Consider the following 16,707-nt stretch of genomic DNA (forward strand, 5'->3'; position numbering starts at 1 on the left):
TTCTCTAGTTCCTTGGGGTGTGTCCTTAGAATGTCAGTGTGTGGTCTTTCAGTCTTTTTGATGTAGGCGTTTAGGGCTAATAACTTTCCTCTTGGCCCACCTTTGCTGTATCCCAGAGGTTTTGATAGGTTGTGTCATTATTGTTGTTCAGTTTGAAGAATTTTTAAATTTCCATCTTGATTTCGTTTTTGACCCAATGCTCATTCAGGAGCAGGTTATTTCTTTTCCATGTATTTGCCTGGTTTTAAAGGTTCCTTTTGGAGTTGATTTCCAGTTTTGTTCCACTGTGGTCTGAAAGTGCTCCATATAATTTCAATTTTTGTAAGTTTATTGAAGCTCGTTTTATGGCCTATCATATGGTTTATCTTGGAAAAAGTTCCACGTGCTGTTGAATAGAATGTATATTCTGAAGTTGTTGGATGAAATGTTCTGTATATATATGTTAAGTCCATTTGTTCCAAGGTATACTTTAAATCCACTGTTTCTTTGTTGACTTTCTGTCTTGATGACCTGTTTAGTGCTGTTAGTGGAGTATTAAAGTCCCCCACTATTATTGTGTTGTTGTCTATCTCATTTTTTAGGTCTATTTAGTAATTGTTTTGTAAATTTGGGAGCTCCAGTGTTAGGTGCATATATGTTTAATATTGTGATATTTTCCTGTTGGACATGGCCTTTTACCATTATATAATGTCCCTCTTTGTCTCTTTTAACTGCTGTTGCTTTAAAGTTTGTTTTGCCTGATATGAGAATAGCTCCCCCTGTACACTTTGGTGTCCATTTGCATAAAATGCCTTTTTCCATCCCTTTATTTTAAGTTTATGAGTCCTTATGTATTAGATGAGTCTCCTGAAGGCAGCAGATAGTTTACTGGTGAGTTCTTATCCATTCTGCATTTCTGTATCTTTTCTTTTTTCTTTCTTTCTTTTTTTTTTTTTGAGACAGAGTCTCACTCTGTCACCCAGGTTGGAGTGTAGTGGCACAGTCTCGGGTCACTGCAGCCTCTGCCTTCCAGATTCAAGCAATTATCCTGCCTCAGCCTCCCAAGTAGCTAGGATTACAGGTGCATGCCAGCTCGCCTGGCTAACTTTTGTATTTTTAGTAGGGATGCGGTTTCAACATGTTGGCCAGGCCAGTCTCAAACTCCTGGCTTCAAGTGACCCTCCTGCCTTGGGCTCCCAAAGTGCTGGGATTACAGGCGTAAGCCACTGTACCTGGCCAGGTCTGTGTCTTTTAAGTGGAGAATTTAGGCCATTTACATTCAATGTTAGTATTGAAATGTGAGTTACCATTCCAGTCATTGAGCTATCTGTGGCCTGTGTACCTTGGTTTTTTTGTCTTTTGTTTTTGCTTTTTAAATTCTATTTTTGTTTTATAGGTCCCATGTAATTTATGCTTTAGAGAGGTTCTGTTTTGATGTGTTTCCAGGATTTGTTTCAAGATTTAGAGCTCTTTTTAGCAGTTCCTGTAGTAGCGACTTGGTAGTGATGAATTCTCTCAGCATTTGTTTGTCTGAAAAAGGTTGTATCTTTCCTTTATATATGATGCTTAGTTTCACTGGATACAAAATTCTTGGCTGATAATTGTTTTGTTTGAGGAGACTGAAGATAGGGCCCTATCCTTTCTAGCTTATAGGGTGTCTGCTAAGAAATCTTCTGTTAATCTGATAGATTTTCCTTTATAGGTTACCTGGTGCTTTTATCTCACAGCTCTTAAGATTCTTTCCTTCGTCTTAACTTTAGATAGCCTGATGACAATGTGCCTAGGTGATGATCTTTTTGTGATGAATTTCCCAAGTGTTCTTTGTGCTTCTTGTATTTGGATGTCTAGGTCTCTAGCAAGGCCAGGGAAGTTTTCCTTGATTATTTCCACAAATGTGTTTTCCAGGCTTTTAGATTTCTCTTCTTCAGGAACACTGATTATTCTTAAGTTTGGTTGTTTAACACAATCCCAGACTTCGTGGAGACTTGGTTCATATTTTCTTATTCTTTTTTGTCTGTGTTGGATTGGGTTTATTCGAAGACCTTGTCTTAGAGCTCTGAATTTCTTTCTTCTACTTGTTAAATTCTATTGCTGAGACTTTCCAGAGCATTTTACATTTCTACAAGTGTGTCCAATGTTTCCTGAAGTTTTGATTGTTTTTTATTTATGGTATCTATTTCCTCCTTGCATTGTTTTTTGGATTTCCTTCCATTGGGCTTTGTCTTTCTCTGGTTCCTCCCCAATTAGCTTAATAACTAACCTCCTAGATTCTTTTTCAGGTAAATTGGGGATTTCTCCTTGGTTTGGATCCATTGCTGGTGAGCTAGTGTGATTTTTTTTTTGTGGGGGGAGGGGGTTGTTAAAGAGCCTTGTTTTGTCATATCACCAGATCCAGTTTTCTCGCTCCTTCTCATTTGGGTAGGCTCTGTCAGAGGGAAGGTCTAGGGCTGAAGGCTGTCGTTTAGGTTCTTTTGTCCCACAACGTGTTCCCTTGACGTAATACTCTCCCCCTACTCCTATGGATGTGGCTTCCTATGAGCCAAGATGCAGTGATTGTTATCTCTCTTCTGGGCCTAGCCACCCAGCAAATCTACCTGGCTCCAGACTGATATTGGGGGTTGTCTGCACAGAGTCCTGTGATGTGAACCATCTATGGGTCTCTCAGCCATGGATACCAGCACCTGTTCTGGTGGAGGTGGCAGCGGGATGAAATGACTCTGTGACGGTTCTTAGTTTTGGCCGTTTAATGTTCTATTTTTGTGCTGGTTGACCTCCTGCCAGGAGGTGGCACTTTCCAGAGAGCATCAGCTGTGGTAGTATGGAAAGGAGCGGGCCCTGGAACTCCCAAGATTATATGCCTTTTGTCTTCAGCTACCAGGGTGGATAGGGAAGGCCCATCAGCTAGGGGCAGGGCTAAGAGTGTCTGAGCTCAGAGTCTCCTTGGGCAGGTCTTGCTGCAGCTGCTGTGGGGGATGGGAGTGAGGTTCCCAGGTCAGTGGAGTTGTGTACCTAGGAGGAATATGGCTGCCTCTGCTGAGTCACGCAGATTGTCAGGGAAGTGGGGGAAAGCCGACAGTCACAGGCCTCACCCAGCTCCCATGCAATCTGAAGGGTCTGTGTCACTCTCACTGTGCCCCTGCTAACAGCCCTGAGTCTGTTTCCAGGCAGTGGGTGAGCAGGGCTTGAGAACTTGCCCCAGGCTATCCACCTCCAAAAACCAAAGCTGTGAAAGAAAAGGGCTTTGGTTTTTCCCCCACCTGTGGCGTCTGCACACCAGATTCACACCCTCCCCTGAGTTCTGGCCAGGAGGCTTCTCACCTAGTTTAAATTATTACAAAGTTAAGCTGGAGATTTCCTTCTCCCTGTGGCATTTTCCCTGGTGCCTCTGGCCACCCTCCTGAAGGATCCCTGTGGTGCCAGGCAGGAATGGCCTGCTTGGGGACCCAGTGAGCTCCTAGGGCCTTTCCTGCTGTTTCTTCTACCTCTTTATTTTGCTTGGCTCTCTAAATTGACTCAGCTCCAGGTAAGGTCGGAAATTTCTCCCACAAACCAGACCTTCGATTTCTCCAGTGGGGGTGTGTGGTCGGGAGCAGAGGATCTCCGCTTCCCACTTCAGCAGTTTGGGCACTCACAGTATTTGGAATGTCTCCCATGTCCCGAAGGAGCAGTCCGTTTACTTCAGAGGGTCTGTGGGTCCTCTCGGGATTCCAGGTTTGTTCTTGCAGTCATTCTGGAGCTAAAATTCACTATGCAAGCTTCCACATGCTGCTCTGTCCATCCCAGTTGGAGCTGCAATCTAGTCCTGCCTCCCACCCATCATGATGAATATATTTATTGTTTTTAATCACAAAAGTAATACCTGTCTGTTGTAAAAACTTCAGTGTCTTAATACAAAGAATAAAATATTAAAGTCCACCTCAACGAGCTTAGCATTTTTTCAGAGATTCTTACCTTTTCACAGACTTCTCTCCTCCAGTTACTTCTTCCCTTTCCTGCGTCGTCAGTTTCTCCTTTTATTTGATTATCTCCACCTTCTTACAAATGTATTCATGCATTTTCTTTTTCATTTTTCTTTGCTTTCTTTCTTTTTCTTTTTCTTTCTTTCTTTTTTTTTTTTTTTGAGCCTGGGTCTCACTCTGTAGCCCAGGCTGGAGTGCAGCAGGGCAGTCATGGCTCACTGCAGCCTCAAACTCCTGGCCTTCAGCTATCCTCCCACCCCAGCCTCCCAAGTAGCTGGGACCACAGGCATGCAACATCCTGCCTGGCTAATTTTTTTTAAAGTTTTTTGTAAAGACAAGGTCTTGCTAGGTTGACTAGGCTGGTCTCAAACTCCTGGGCTCAACCAATCCTTCCACCTTGGCCTCCCAAAGTGTTGGCATTACAGGCATCAGCCACTGCACCCAGATTAATGCATTTTCTATTCCTTTTAAAGGCACCCAAGAAGGGCACTGCCTTCACTTCCACAGTATTGTTGAAAAAATACAAAACCTGAATAAAGCAAGAGGAACATTCTACAAAATACTTGATTAGTACATCTCTTCAGAAGTGTCAAGTCATGAAAGGCAAAAAAGAGAGAGAGGCTGTCCCAGCTTGCAGGAGACAAAGGAGACATAATAATTTAGTACAAAATGTCCATAGGCTGGATCCTAGACTAGGTAATAGAAGGAAACTCTCTCAGTGTGATAAAGACTATTTTTTTTATCTGTTTCTGAGAAACAAATTATCCTCTAAACATAGCAGCTTAAAACTACAAACATAATCTCACATAGCTTCTGGGAATGGCTTAGCTGAGTGGTTCTGCCTCAGGGTCTCCAAGGGTCTCAGTCAAGCTGTTATCTGGGGCTGCTGTCTTTGAAGACTACACGGGATTGGAGGGTCCATTATACACGGACCTGGCTGTTGGCAGATGGCTTCATTTCCTTAGCATATAGCCCTTTCTATAGGCTAATGATGTGGCTTACCCCCAGGGTAAGTGATGCAAGACACACATGGTGAGAATGACCTAGATAGAAGATGCAATATCTCTTATAACCTAATCTAGAAAGTGACATACTGCTGTATTTTATTGGTCATACTAACTGTGGTACAATGTGGGAAGAAACTACACAAGGGCAAGAATACCAGCAGGTGAAGCTCACTGGAGGCTATCTTAGAGGTGGGATACTACAAAGAGTATTTAAGAAGAACTTAAAGCAAGCGTCATATTTAAAGGTAGAACATTAGAGGCAACCCCATTTAAGTGAGGAACTCATGGAATAAGACAAGGATGCCCACTATCACAGCTATTACAACTTTTATCAAATGTGAAGAAGGCTCTCCTCTTTGGGGACTGTTTATGGTCTCTAGTATTGTTTGACTCTGACTTGCCCTTCAAGTTGAGTCCTGGCCGTGGGGGACAAATAGTGTTATGGGTGTGACTCTGGAGAGCCAAGCTCCTTTAATGGGACAGTGGCAAGTAAAAATATTTCTGAAGATCCATAAGTTAGAGTGTTAATAACAAACAACACTCTGAAAGGCATAAAATTAAGCAAACAGCGATGGGTATCAGTTCCTTTATTTAATGAAGAAACTTTTACACTCTTTTTGGGATACAAAATTCCAAAACCAATACAAACTCATCCTAGAAAACTAATCCCCAACTAATACAGAATCTGTATTAGTTTCTTATGGCTGCTATAACAAATTACCACTAACTTGGTGGCTTAAAAAAAAAAAGAAAAAAACGCATTTATCCTCTTACAAGTCTGGATGTAAGAGAATCCCAAATCAGTTTCACTGGGCAGAAATCAAGGTGTTGGCAGGGACTCACTCCATGTGGGGGCTCTAGGAGATAATCTATTTTCTTTTTAGTTTTGAAATGGAGTTTTGCTCTTGTTGCCCACGCTGGAGTGCAATGATGCGATCCCAGCTCACTGCAACCTCTGCCTCTCTGGTTCAAGCAATTCTCCTGCCTCAGCCTCCCAAGTAGCTGAGATTACAGGTGTGCACCACTATGCCTGGATACTTTTGTATTTTAGTAGAGATAGGGTTTCACCATGTTGGCCAGGCTGGTGTCAAACTCCTGACCTCAAGTGATCCACCCGCCTTGGCCTCCCAAAGTGCTGGGATTACAGGAATGAGCCACCACACCCAGCCGATTTTCTTTTGTTTTTTTAAATTATGGTAAAATATATATATAATGACATTTATCATTTTAACAATTTTTAAATGTACAGTTCAGTGGCATTAAGTACATTCACGTTGTTGTGCCAACATCCCCACCTTCCATCCCAGAACTCTTTTTATCTTCCCAAACTGGAACTCTGTACCCCTTAAATAATAACTTCCCATTCCCTCCCCATTACCCTATCCTCTGGCAACCGCCGTTCTGCTTTCCATCTTAGAATTTGACTGCTCTAAATACCTTATATAAGAGGAATCATACAATATTTGTCCTTCAATGATCACCTTATTTCACTGAGCATGTGATTCATCTATGTATAGTGTGTGTCAGAATTTCCTTCCTTAAAGGCTGAATAACATTCCATTGAATGTATATACCATTTTCTTTTATACATTTAGCTGTGGATGGACACTTTTGTTACTTATACCTTTTTGCTGTAGTGAACAATGCTGCTATAAACATGGGTGTACAAATATCTCTTTGAGGCCCTACTTTCAAACCTTTTGAATATCTACCCAGAACTAGAGTTGCTGGATCACATGAGAAAAATTTGTATTCCTGCCTTTTTTATCTTCAACTGCATGAGCTGCACTCTTTACATTCTTTGGCTCATGGTCCTTTCCTTCATCTTCTAAAACAGCATTGTAGTATCTTGTTTTAGTGGTCATTTTGCCTCTTCTCTCTCAAATTTCTCTCTGCCTCCCTCTTATAAGGACCCTTGTGATTGCATTTAGGGCCACCTGGCTAATCCAGGATAATCTCCCTATCTCAAGATCCTTAATGTAATCACATGTGCCAAATCTCTTTTGCTATATAAGGTGACATTCGCAGGTTCCAGGGAGTAGAACCTGGATATCTTTGGGGGGCATTATTCAACCCCATACAGCTAATAGAAAAAGTAAAAAGAATACAGAAACATTGTTAATAGAAAGGTCCATAAAATCCTACTGTCCCTAGAGATCATCACAGGAAATAGTTTGGGATATAGTTTTTTATATTTCTTCCTATGCATATACTAACAAATGCCTTTCTTTTACTTCCTTTCCCTTTTTAAAAAACAAAAAAACGAAGCCGGGCATGGTGGCTCACGCCTGTAATCCCAGCACATTGGGAGGCCGAGGCAGGCGGATCACAAGGTCAGGAGATCGAGACCACGGTGAAACCCCGTCTCTACTAAAAATACAAAAAATTAGTCGGGCATGGTGGCGGGCGCCTGTAGTCCCAGCTACTCAGGAGGCTGAGGCAGGAGAATGGCGTGAACCCAGGAGGCAGAGCTTACAGTGAGCCAAGATCACACCACTGCACTCCAGCCTGGGGGACAGAGCGAGACTCCGTCTCAAAAAAAATAAAAATTAAAAAAAAAGAGGTAACATTCTACACAGCCCAGCAACTTGTCTGTTTCATTTAATAATGTATTCAAGCAAGCTCTTTAAGAGTGAAAAGGATTTATTTTCATGCTACTGTCTTCTTTGAACTAAAAATAGTAACTTTCCAGTAAAGTAAGTGACTTTTAGAAAAATTCTAGTTGAAATAATCTTCTAGAAATGTCAATGTTAACTGTAATTCAAAATAGGAAAGACAGATTTTTCAACCAAAATAAGGTTAGAAGCTGTATTTTGGGTAAATTAGAGAAAGGGGCACTCTAGTTATATATGGATGCACGTGACATACCTGAAGGCTAAACTGCATCAAGTGTGGCAGGATAATATGCCAGCCAATGTTTCCATGGTATCAGTTTAAATTAAGCGTCTGGTGTTCAGAGTGGGACCTGGGTTGGAACCTTGGCTCTGTCATCAACTATATATGTGACCTTAGGCGAGCTATGTCCAACCTCTGGACCTCAGTGTCCTTGTCTTTGAAGTAAGAGGATTGGACTAGAAGTTCTAACCTCTTTATGATCTTCCGTTCTGCAACTTGAGAAGCGCACTATTCTGCCAGGATGGAGATCCAGTTTTGAATAACAAATCTTATGACCTGAGCAAGACAGCTCTTTTGGGCCTCAGTTGATTTATCTGTAAAATGAGGAGATTGGACTAGAAAGGAGCTAGATCTTTTCTAGCTCTCACATTCTAGGACAGTGAGTCTTCAAACTGAATATGTCTAGGATCAGTTAGGGGTCTTGTTAAAATTCAGAGTCTGATTCAGAAGGTCTGGGGCAGAGACTGAGTTTCTCATTTCCAGCAAATTCCCAGGTGAGGCAATAACAAGGTATTTGGATGTTAAACTATTAGGAAACCTTGTTAGAGACATGGAAATGGGCAAAAGAGAATATTGTATGTCCCTTGAGTGGAGTATTGGGGGATTATCTGATGCTATAGGAGCGCAAACCTTTGCTTGCCTTTCTGTTAACTAGCTATTGTTCATCTCTGTAAGAATAGAAGCTAAATTATGGAATATGAGACCGGGCACAGTGGCTCATGCCTGTAATCCCAGCACTTTGGGAGGCCATGGTGGATCACTTGAAGTCAGGAGTTCAAGAGCAGCCTGGCCAACATGGTGAAACTCCTTCTCTACTAAAAATGCAAAAATTAGCCAGGCATGGTGGTGTGCGCTTGTAGTCCCAGCTATTTAGGAGGCTGAGGCAGGAGAATTGCTTGAACCCGGGAGGTGGAGGTTGCAGTGACATGAGATCATGCCACTGCACTCCAGCCTGGGCAACAGAGTGAGACCCTGTCCCAAATAAATAAATAAAAATGTAGAATATGGATACAGTAGTCCCCCTTATGTTCAGTTTCACTTTCTGAGGTTTCAGTTACCTGAGGTCAACCAAGGGCCGAAATTATTAAATGAAAATTTTCAGCAATAAATAATTCATAAGTTTTAAGTTGCATACCATTCTGAGTAGTGTGATGAAATCTTGCTACATCCTGCCTGGGATGTGAACCATTGTGAATGATTCCTTTGTCCAGCATATACACGCTATATAGCTACCCAACTTAGTAGCCATCTCGGTTATCAGACTGACAGATCACAATAAGAAGGGTGAGGACAGTACAATAAGCTATTCTGAGAGAGACCACAGTCATATAACTTTTATTACTGCATATTGTTACAATTGTTCTATTATTGGATATTTTTGTTAATATTTTACTGTTGTCTAATTTACAATTTAAACCTTATCATAGGTACGTACGCATAGGGAAGAAAAACAGTATACATAGAGTTCAGTACTGCCCCAGTTTCAGGCGTCCCCTGAAGGTCTTGAAACATGTCTCATGAGAATAGGAGGGACTACTGTAATCATGTGATGAATTTTGTTTGGTAGAGATACGATTTCAAGCCTGTAAGAAAGAAATGGCTCCCAAACATTACTTTTTCCCGTCCTATAGGATATTAACCAATTTTGCACAATTAGCAAATTCATTTCAGTATTCTTGACTCCCCACATATATGAGTTCTTCAAGTTCTCCTTTAAACCGGTTTTACCTTTTTGAAAATTATGCTCTAACACCACTGGTTCTTTGCAATTCACTGATTTGTTGATTTATTACAAGCATGAAACACTTGCCGGGTGTGCTACAGTGCGGGCATGGGATATACAAACTCCTCTAGGAAAGGGAAGGCATCATGTTTTCCTGACTCCCAGCACACTTGCCAAGTGAGAAAAGTACCTTACCCCAAACCTATTATTGACCAGGTAATTCCACCCCCCGCCCCAGGGCTAGAGCATTACGCAATATGGTGGAAGTAGGTGCCTCACTAATCAAGCGGTCAATTAGGAATCAAGAGGTCAAAACCTGCCCAAGCCCAGGAGGCAGTAGTTGCTACGCTGGGATTCGAACCCTGAGGTCTGGGCTACATCCTAGGGCTCTTTTCACCAGCTGCCGCCTAATTTACTCTGAGGCTACTAAATCAACGGCTTTCATCCGTCTGCTATAATTATCATAATTTGAGCCCCACACGTCTAGAGCTTTGCCGACGCCAGAGCGGCTGAAGGGCGTGCCAGAGGCCGGCGGGGCGGAGCCCAGGGCCGACGCGCAGACGCCCCGCCCGACCCGGCGGGCTGCTGGGAGTCGAGGACTGGGTTGCTCTCTCTCCTTCCCCGGTCCCGCCCCCTTTTGTCTGTGTCGACCGCGGACGCTATCTATAAAGTTGTTGTTTTGACAACATGGCGGCGCCCATGATGCGTGGCAGGGCAGTGCTCGCCTGAAGGTGGAAAACGAGGAGTAGAGGAGCCGCAGGCCAGAGCCTGTGAGCAGGTAAACCCCTGGATCGGGCGCAGCGAGATGAGAGACGAGACCCGGTCTCTTCTTCCTCCGGCTCGGGAGAGTCTGACTTGCTGAGGGCAGGAAGGGAAGGTGCGCGCTGAGTTAGGTGGTCCTGGAACGTTGCAGTTTCCACACTGAGAATATCTGAGATGCAGGTCTTTAGGATCTTTGAGCCACCGACCCCATTGATAGCTCTGGACTCTTTCCCAGAAAAATGCACATATACACGTAGTTTTGTACTCAAGCTCCCCTCTCCACTGCTCCCCTATCTCAGTTCATCCTTGGATCTTTGCTCCCCGGACTAGGGGTTTAGACCCAGTTGAAGGTCATCCCTTGCCTCTCTGGGGCCCACAGGTCGTTTTCACATGTTAGGGCTCCGAGGTCCTCAGAAAGATGAGGTTCCAGACAAGAAATCTGCCCGAGGTCACAGGTAATTAGTAGCTGCAAAATCCAAGATACTTACTTGTTTTCACAAAACTTGGTTTCTTTAAGATGAATTTTCCCAGGTGCATTCTTGCACTTTCTTTTGAGTGTTGTGCACAGATGCCCTTGTGTGCTTCTCCCCTGTGTTCTGTTTCTTTTTCTGCCTCCTACTCTTCTAGGCTTCTCTGTCCATATATGATCTCATTTTTGGTCCAATTCTCAGGCGCTTCCTATTCTCAAAAACCTTAACCTTAAGCTCCAACTGAGATTGAGGTCAGGGTTGATTCTAAAGAGGGGTGGAGTAGTGGGAATTGATTCTTTGGAAGGATGTGGAAGAAGAGACAAGATTCTAAGCATCTAGGGACGGAACTGTAGGAGCCAGAGCTAAGGAAGAAAAGGGCCAAGTTGATCATAATAAGACATGAGCCACACCTTTCACATCGTCATATCCTCACAGCCGTTTAATAAAATGGCTGCTCCTCACTGCCAATAAGAGGCAGTCCATCAGGGCTTTGGTGGAGGGGTACTTGGAGTGGCCAAGAACAAGGCCTGGGAAGTAAGGGAAAGGAATAGGGCTGAACCCTAGGAAGTTCAGTGATGAATCACAGCCGTGAATAGTGACTATATGTTGATTCTTGTGAGTCCTCTTATGGGATTAGAATTTGAGTGGGATCTTGGGGACTCCTAACCACAAAAGATGTGAACTATTCTTAAAAAGTCTTAACACAGGTTATCAGATTACTCCCCCAAAAAGGTGGAATCAATTTATGTTCCTACCAGCAGTTATTTAAAAAATGCATATTTCTTTTTCATTTGCCAATCTGGTAACTGAGCTTTCATTGTTTTAATTTGCATTTATTTGATTAGTTGTAAAATTTATCTTTTTCAGATTAACCATTTGTATGTCCTCTTTATTAACCATTTATATGTCATCTTTGTTATTTTCCTTTGCCCATTTTTAAAATTTGATTTTTAGTGTTTCTTTTCTCACACATGAACTAAGGAGTAGAATAACCTTTTGTTTTTGCAGTTTTGGTGAACATTTTCTCATAGCTAATTGTTTGCTTTCCAATTCTGTTCTTAATGGTTTTGATATACAGATATTTTACATTTTTAGCATCAGATTTATTAATATTTTCCTTTGTGAATTTTTTCATTGTTTCATTTTTTTTTTTTTTGTTTTTTTTTTTTTGAGACGGAGTCTCGCTCTGTCGCCCAGGCTGGAGTGCAGTGGCCGGATCTCAGCTCACTGCAAGCTCCGCCTCCCGGGTTCACGCCATTCTCTGGCCTCAGCCTCCCGAGTAGCTGGGACTACAGGCGCCCGCCACCTCGCCCGGCTAGTCTTTTGTATTTCTTAATAGAGACGGGGTTTCACCGTGTTAGCCAGGATGGTTTCGATCTCCTGACCTCGTGATCCGCCCGTCTCGGCCTCCCAAAGTGCTGGGATTACAGGCTTGAGCCACCACGCCCGGCCTGTTTCATTGTTTTTATACATTGTTTTATACATTTTGTTGTTTTTATACTCAGGACAGAACATCCTGCATCCTCTTAAGATTTATTAAATACTCATCTGTGGTCCAGGTGCGGTGGCTCACGCCTGTAATCCCAGCACTTTGGGAGGCTGAGGTAGAGTGATCACGAGGTCAGGAGTTTGAGACCAGCCTGGCCAACATAGTGAAACGCCGTCTCTACTAAAAATACAAAAACTTAGCCGGGCATGGTGGCGTGTACCTGTAATCCCAGCTACTCGAGAGGCTGAGGCAGGAGAATCGCTTAAACCCAGGAGGCGGAGGTTGCCGTGAGCCAAGATCACACCATTGCACGATCTCATTGCGACAGTGCGAGACTTTGACTAAAAACAAACAAACAAACTCATCTGTATTTTTATTTTGTTTTATGGTACTTAAAAAAATTCTTATTTATTTTATTTTTTCTTATTTCTGCTTTTCAGATCGAGACCTACAGATAAAAAACATTTAATCTGTCTGGGATTTACTCCAGTTTATGATTTGAGGTGGAGCTCTAATTTTAAGTTTTTCTCCTCTTTGTCGAATAATCTATTACTATCTAATCTGCTCCTGCTTTTTTAAAAAAATGAACTTTAAATGCGTTTAAATACCCAGATCTGTTTCAGGATTCTCTAGTTCACTGGTTTATTTAAGCAAAGCAGAGGTCATTAGTGAGCCAGGTATTATGTAAACATTTTTAGAAAGCTTATTCTTGTTGTGTAGACAGAGCAGTTTAAGTCACTGTATTTTATAATTTTGTTGTGCCCCTTGGTTTCTGTTTGAGAGGATAGCCCGGAACACTCCTTATGTGTTCTTAGGGGATGCTGTCTAGGAGAGAAATGGCAAGCACCCATCTATGTGTCTTCTGCTGAACGGCGTTCTTTGGCTTGCAAAGGTATGAAAGTATTGACTTGGCAAGAGAACCATAAAATCTGTGACTTCTATATAATTAGGGAGTTCTAATTATAGAAACCTAAGCCCTAAAAATATATGCAGTTGCCTTAAGTGTAAAAATGTATGTATATTAGGTCGGTCATATGGAATTGCTAACATTTAACCAATTTCATATAGATCAAATACCTATAATCAGATCTGTGTACTTTAAAATAGCCAAGCCCAACTAATAGAGAGTTTTCTTTTCTTTTTTTCTTTTTTCTTTTTTTTTTGAGATGGAGTCTCACATTGTCACCCAGGCTCTAGAGTGCGGTGGTGCGATCTCGGCTCACTGCAACCTTTGCCTCCCAGGTTCAAGTTATTCCTCTGCCTCAGCCACCCAAGTAGCTAGGATTACAGGTGCACATCAGCATGCCCAGCTAATTTTTGTATTTTTAGTAGAGAAGGGATTTTGCCATGTTGGCCAGGTTTGTCTCAAACTCCTGACCTCAGGTGATCCACTTGCCTCAGCCTCCCGGAATGCTGGGATTACAGATGTGAACCACTGCCCCCGCCTAAGGGAGATTTTGTTTTAAAGTCTATACTTTATTCTACCCCTAAAGAAACAAGAGGTGTTTAATGCAGTGAGAATGTCAGTGACTTTGGCAGACCAACTTGTAAGATGCCCACATTATGTTGCTATCTTATGCGAGCATGGCACTCACTGTTATAAGCCCATATTGACCTTCCTGGCAACATTTGTGTTCCAGTACCTTTGTGAAACAGGCCAAATCCTAATAGAAGTTGAAATAATTTTGAGAGAATCAAAGAACATCAGCTTAGAGTGCCAGGTTTCTTTATTTCTGTCTTGTTTTGAAAAGATCTGTTTTCATCTGTTTTTTCACTGTAGCACTTCTTGAATGCTATTATGCAAGAAGGAGAAAGTTTAGGCTATTTAGTCTAACATTTATATCTTAAATATTTGTGAAATATTTGATGAAATCTCAACCCTTTAAATAGCAATAAAACATGCAACTTCTTCAATGAGGTCATTTCTAGAATTTACTTGTGGAAGAAGCCAATGAAACATTAAAATTCAATTTTCAGTCACAACTGGATATCCTGGTAGGCCCCAAACTATGAGTTGAATTCCAAAAAATAGCACTCACCATGACTACACATTATATATTTTTGTTTCTTATCTGCCTCCCTTACTGTTTGTTTCTTATCTGCTTCCCTACTAATATGTAAGTGCCATGAAAGAAGGGACTCTGGGTCAGGTGCGGGTGGCTCATGTCTGTAATCCCAGCACTTTGGGAGGCCAAGGTGGGCAGATCATGAGGTCAGGAGTTTGAGACCAACCTGGCTAACATGGTGAAACCCCATCTCCCTAAAAATACAAAAATTAGCTGGGCATGGTTGTGCGTGCCTATAATCTCAGCTACTCAGGAGGCTGAGGCAGGAAAATTACTTGAACCCAGGAGGCGGAGGTTGCAGTGAGCCAAGATCATGCCATTGCACTCCAGCCTGGACAATAGAGCGAGACTCTGTCTCAAAAAAGAAAAAAAAAAAAAGAAAGAAGGGACTCTGTTTTTGTTTACTGCTGTATCCCCAGTGCTTAGAACAATGTGTGGGCCTAGTGGTACTCAATAAATATTTGATGGTGGCTTATGCCTTTAATCCCAGCACTTTGGTAGGCTAAGGCAGGTAGATCACTTGAACCCAGGAGTCAGAGGTTACACTGAGGTATGATTGTGTCACTGCACTCCAGCCTGAGTGAAAGAGCAGGACCCTGTCTCTAAAAAGTAAGTCAATAAATAAATAAATATTTGGTAAATGAAGGAGAAACTAAATGAATTATCAGTCTTCTAAATAGTGGTTGTTTTCAGGTTCAGCCTACAGGGTATATTTAACTCATAATATGTATAAAAATTGCAAATAGTAGTTCAGAGTTTCTGGCCCTCCTGGGAGGCCTCTATTTAGACCCCTTCTGCTATTTGAGCCTAAGGCCAACCCAACATGTGCTTGAGCTCTTCTGAGGCTCGAAGACATAGGAAGTGAAGCCTGCTGGAGAGTCCCTGGGCTGGCCCACGGGAAGGGGAGGGAGGGCACTCCATGCCTTCCATGCAACTGGTAAGGTTGTGCAGGAGCTGGCCAGCTGATGGTCTCCATTTTTTCCTACAGGATTTTTGCATTTTTGATGTTAGGGGTCACTGATCCTTTTTTTTTTTTTTTTTTTTTTTTTTGAGACGGAGTCATGCTCTGTCGCCCAGGCTGGAGTGCAGTGGCCGGATCTCAGCTCACTGCAAGCTCCGCCTCCCGGGTTTACACCATTCTCCTGCCTCAGCCTCCCAAGTAGCTGGGACTACAGGCGCCCGCCACTTCGCCCGGCTAGTTTTTTGTATTTTTTTTTTTTTTTAGTAGAGACGGGGTTTCACCGTGTTAGCGAGGATGGTCTCGATCTCCTGACCTCGTGATCCGCCCGTCTCGGCCTCCCAAAGTGCTGGGATTACAGGCTTGAGCCACCGTGCCCGGCCTGGGGGTCACTGATCCTTTATATTTTCTATTAAAAAGTTTGTGTTTAGCTTAATTGAATTGCTAAAGTATTCTTTTCAGGGAAAGAAATCATTAAAAGAGTAAGGGGAACGCACAGGGCCATAACACTGGACTGTGACAAATGGAAAGATAGGCTCTGGGGAGGGTTTGAGGCAGCTTATAGTGTGCTTTCTGCCCTCTTTTTCAGGGCCTTCTCACCTTCTGAAGAATGGCTTCTGCTTGGCAGAGATTGGGTTTTTATGCCTCTCTTCTGAAAATACAGCTAAATGGTGGGCCAGATGTCATCAAGTGGGAAAGAAGAGTAATTCCCAGATGTACCAGAAGTATCTACAGTGCCACGGGAAAGTGGACAAAAGAGTATACATTGCAGACAAGAAAGGATGTTGAGAAATGGTGGCATCAGCGAATAAAAGAACAGGCCTCCAAAATTTCAGAGGCTGATGTGAGTATTCTGAGAGATTCTAAGAGGGTAGAGAAGAGGGGCTGAAGGTTTGGACCCTGGGGTTAGACTACCTGGTTCAAATAAGATACTAAATATGTGACCTTGAACCAAATTGTTGAATTTCTCTGTGCTTCAATTCTCTTATCTGAAATGGAGAGTGGTCATAATAGTGCCCACCTGCACTATTGGGAGGGGTAAATGGATTGGGAAGCATAAATGAGGTGATACAAGGATAGTGCTTACAAGAGTTTCCAGTGTGGTGGATACACACATAGTAATATTGTGCACAAGGTATATGGCAGACAGCAGCAAACCAGATGTTCTAGAGCAACATTTACTAGGGGAAGCTAATCAAAATAGGAGCTCTACCAGATGATGGGTCCTTTGTGGTCCATTGCATGGTGGGGCAGCACACAGATTTCTGGCAAGGTCATATCTGAGACTCCAGGAGAGGCACCCGGGCTCCTCGCTGGCTGCAGGTTCTGAGAAGTAACTGCCCCTTCCCTGGCATGACCTTAGCCTCCAACTCTGTTCTGCGGCCTCAGCATCATAGTT

At 42.7% G+C, this 16,707-nt stretch overlaps 2 protein-coding genes across 4 annotated transcripts in view; one reads left to right on the forward strand and one right to left on the reverse strand.

Annotated features, from left to right (window-relative positions):
- The window catches only part of KIAA1143 (KIAA1143 ortholog), a 940,736-nt gene that overhangs the window by 641,379 nt on the left and 282,650 nt on the right, over positions 1-16,707 (reverse strand). The window contains exon 1 of one of the 2 annotated variants that reach the window (XM_050780530.1): positions 10,645-10,648. The exons of the other annotated variant lie outside the window; for it this stretch is intronic. The gene's annotated coding sequence lies outside the window, so the exon portion shown is untranslated. Of the gene's footprint in view, positions 1-10,644; positions 10,649-16,707 lie in introns of those variants that run through there. 2 annotated transcript variants of the gene reach the window in all.
- The window catches only part of LARS2 (leucyl-tRNA synthetase 2, mitochondrial), a 162,097-nt gene continuing 155,611 nt past the window's right edge, over positions 10,222-16,707 (forward strand). Inside the window, exons 1-3 of one of the 2 annotated variants that reach the window (XM_050780507.1) lie at positions 10,228-10,341; positions 13,100-13,176; positions 15,898-16,152. In XM_050780507.1, the coding sequence (XP_050636464.1) occupies positions 15,919-16,152 (234 nt within the window). In that variant the 5' untranslated portion in view covers positions 10,228-10,341; positions 13,100-13,176; positions 15,898-15,918. Of the gene's footprint in view, positions 10,342-13,099; positions 13,177-15,897; positions 16,153-16,707 lie in introns of both variants that reach the window. The other variant, XM_050780506.1, reaches the window with a different exon arrangement.

This window comes from Macaca thibetana, chromosome 2 (genome assembly GCF_024542745.1).
Source record: "Macaca thibetana thibetana isolate TM-01 chromosome 2, ASM2454274v1, whole genome shotgun sequence".
Classification (NCBI taxonomy): Eukaryota; Metazoa; Chordata; class Mammalia; order Primates; family Cercopithecidae; genus Macaca; species Macaca thibetana.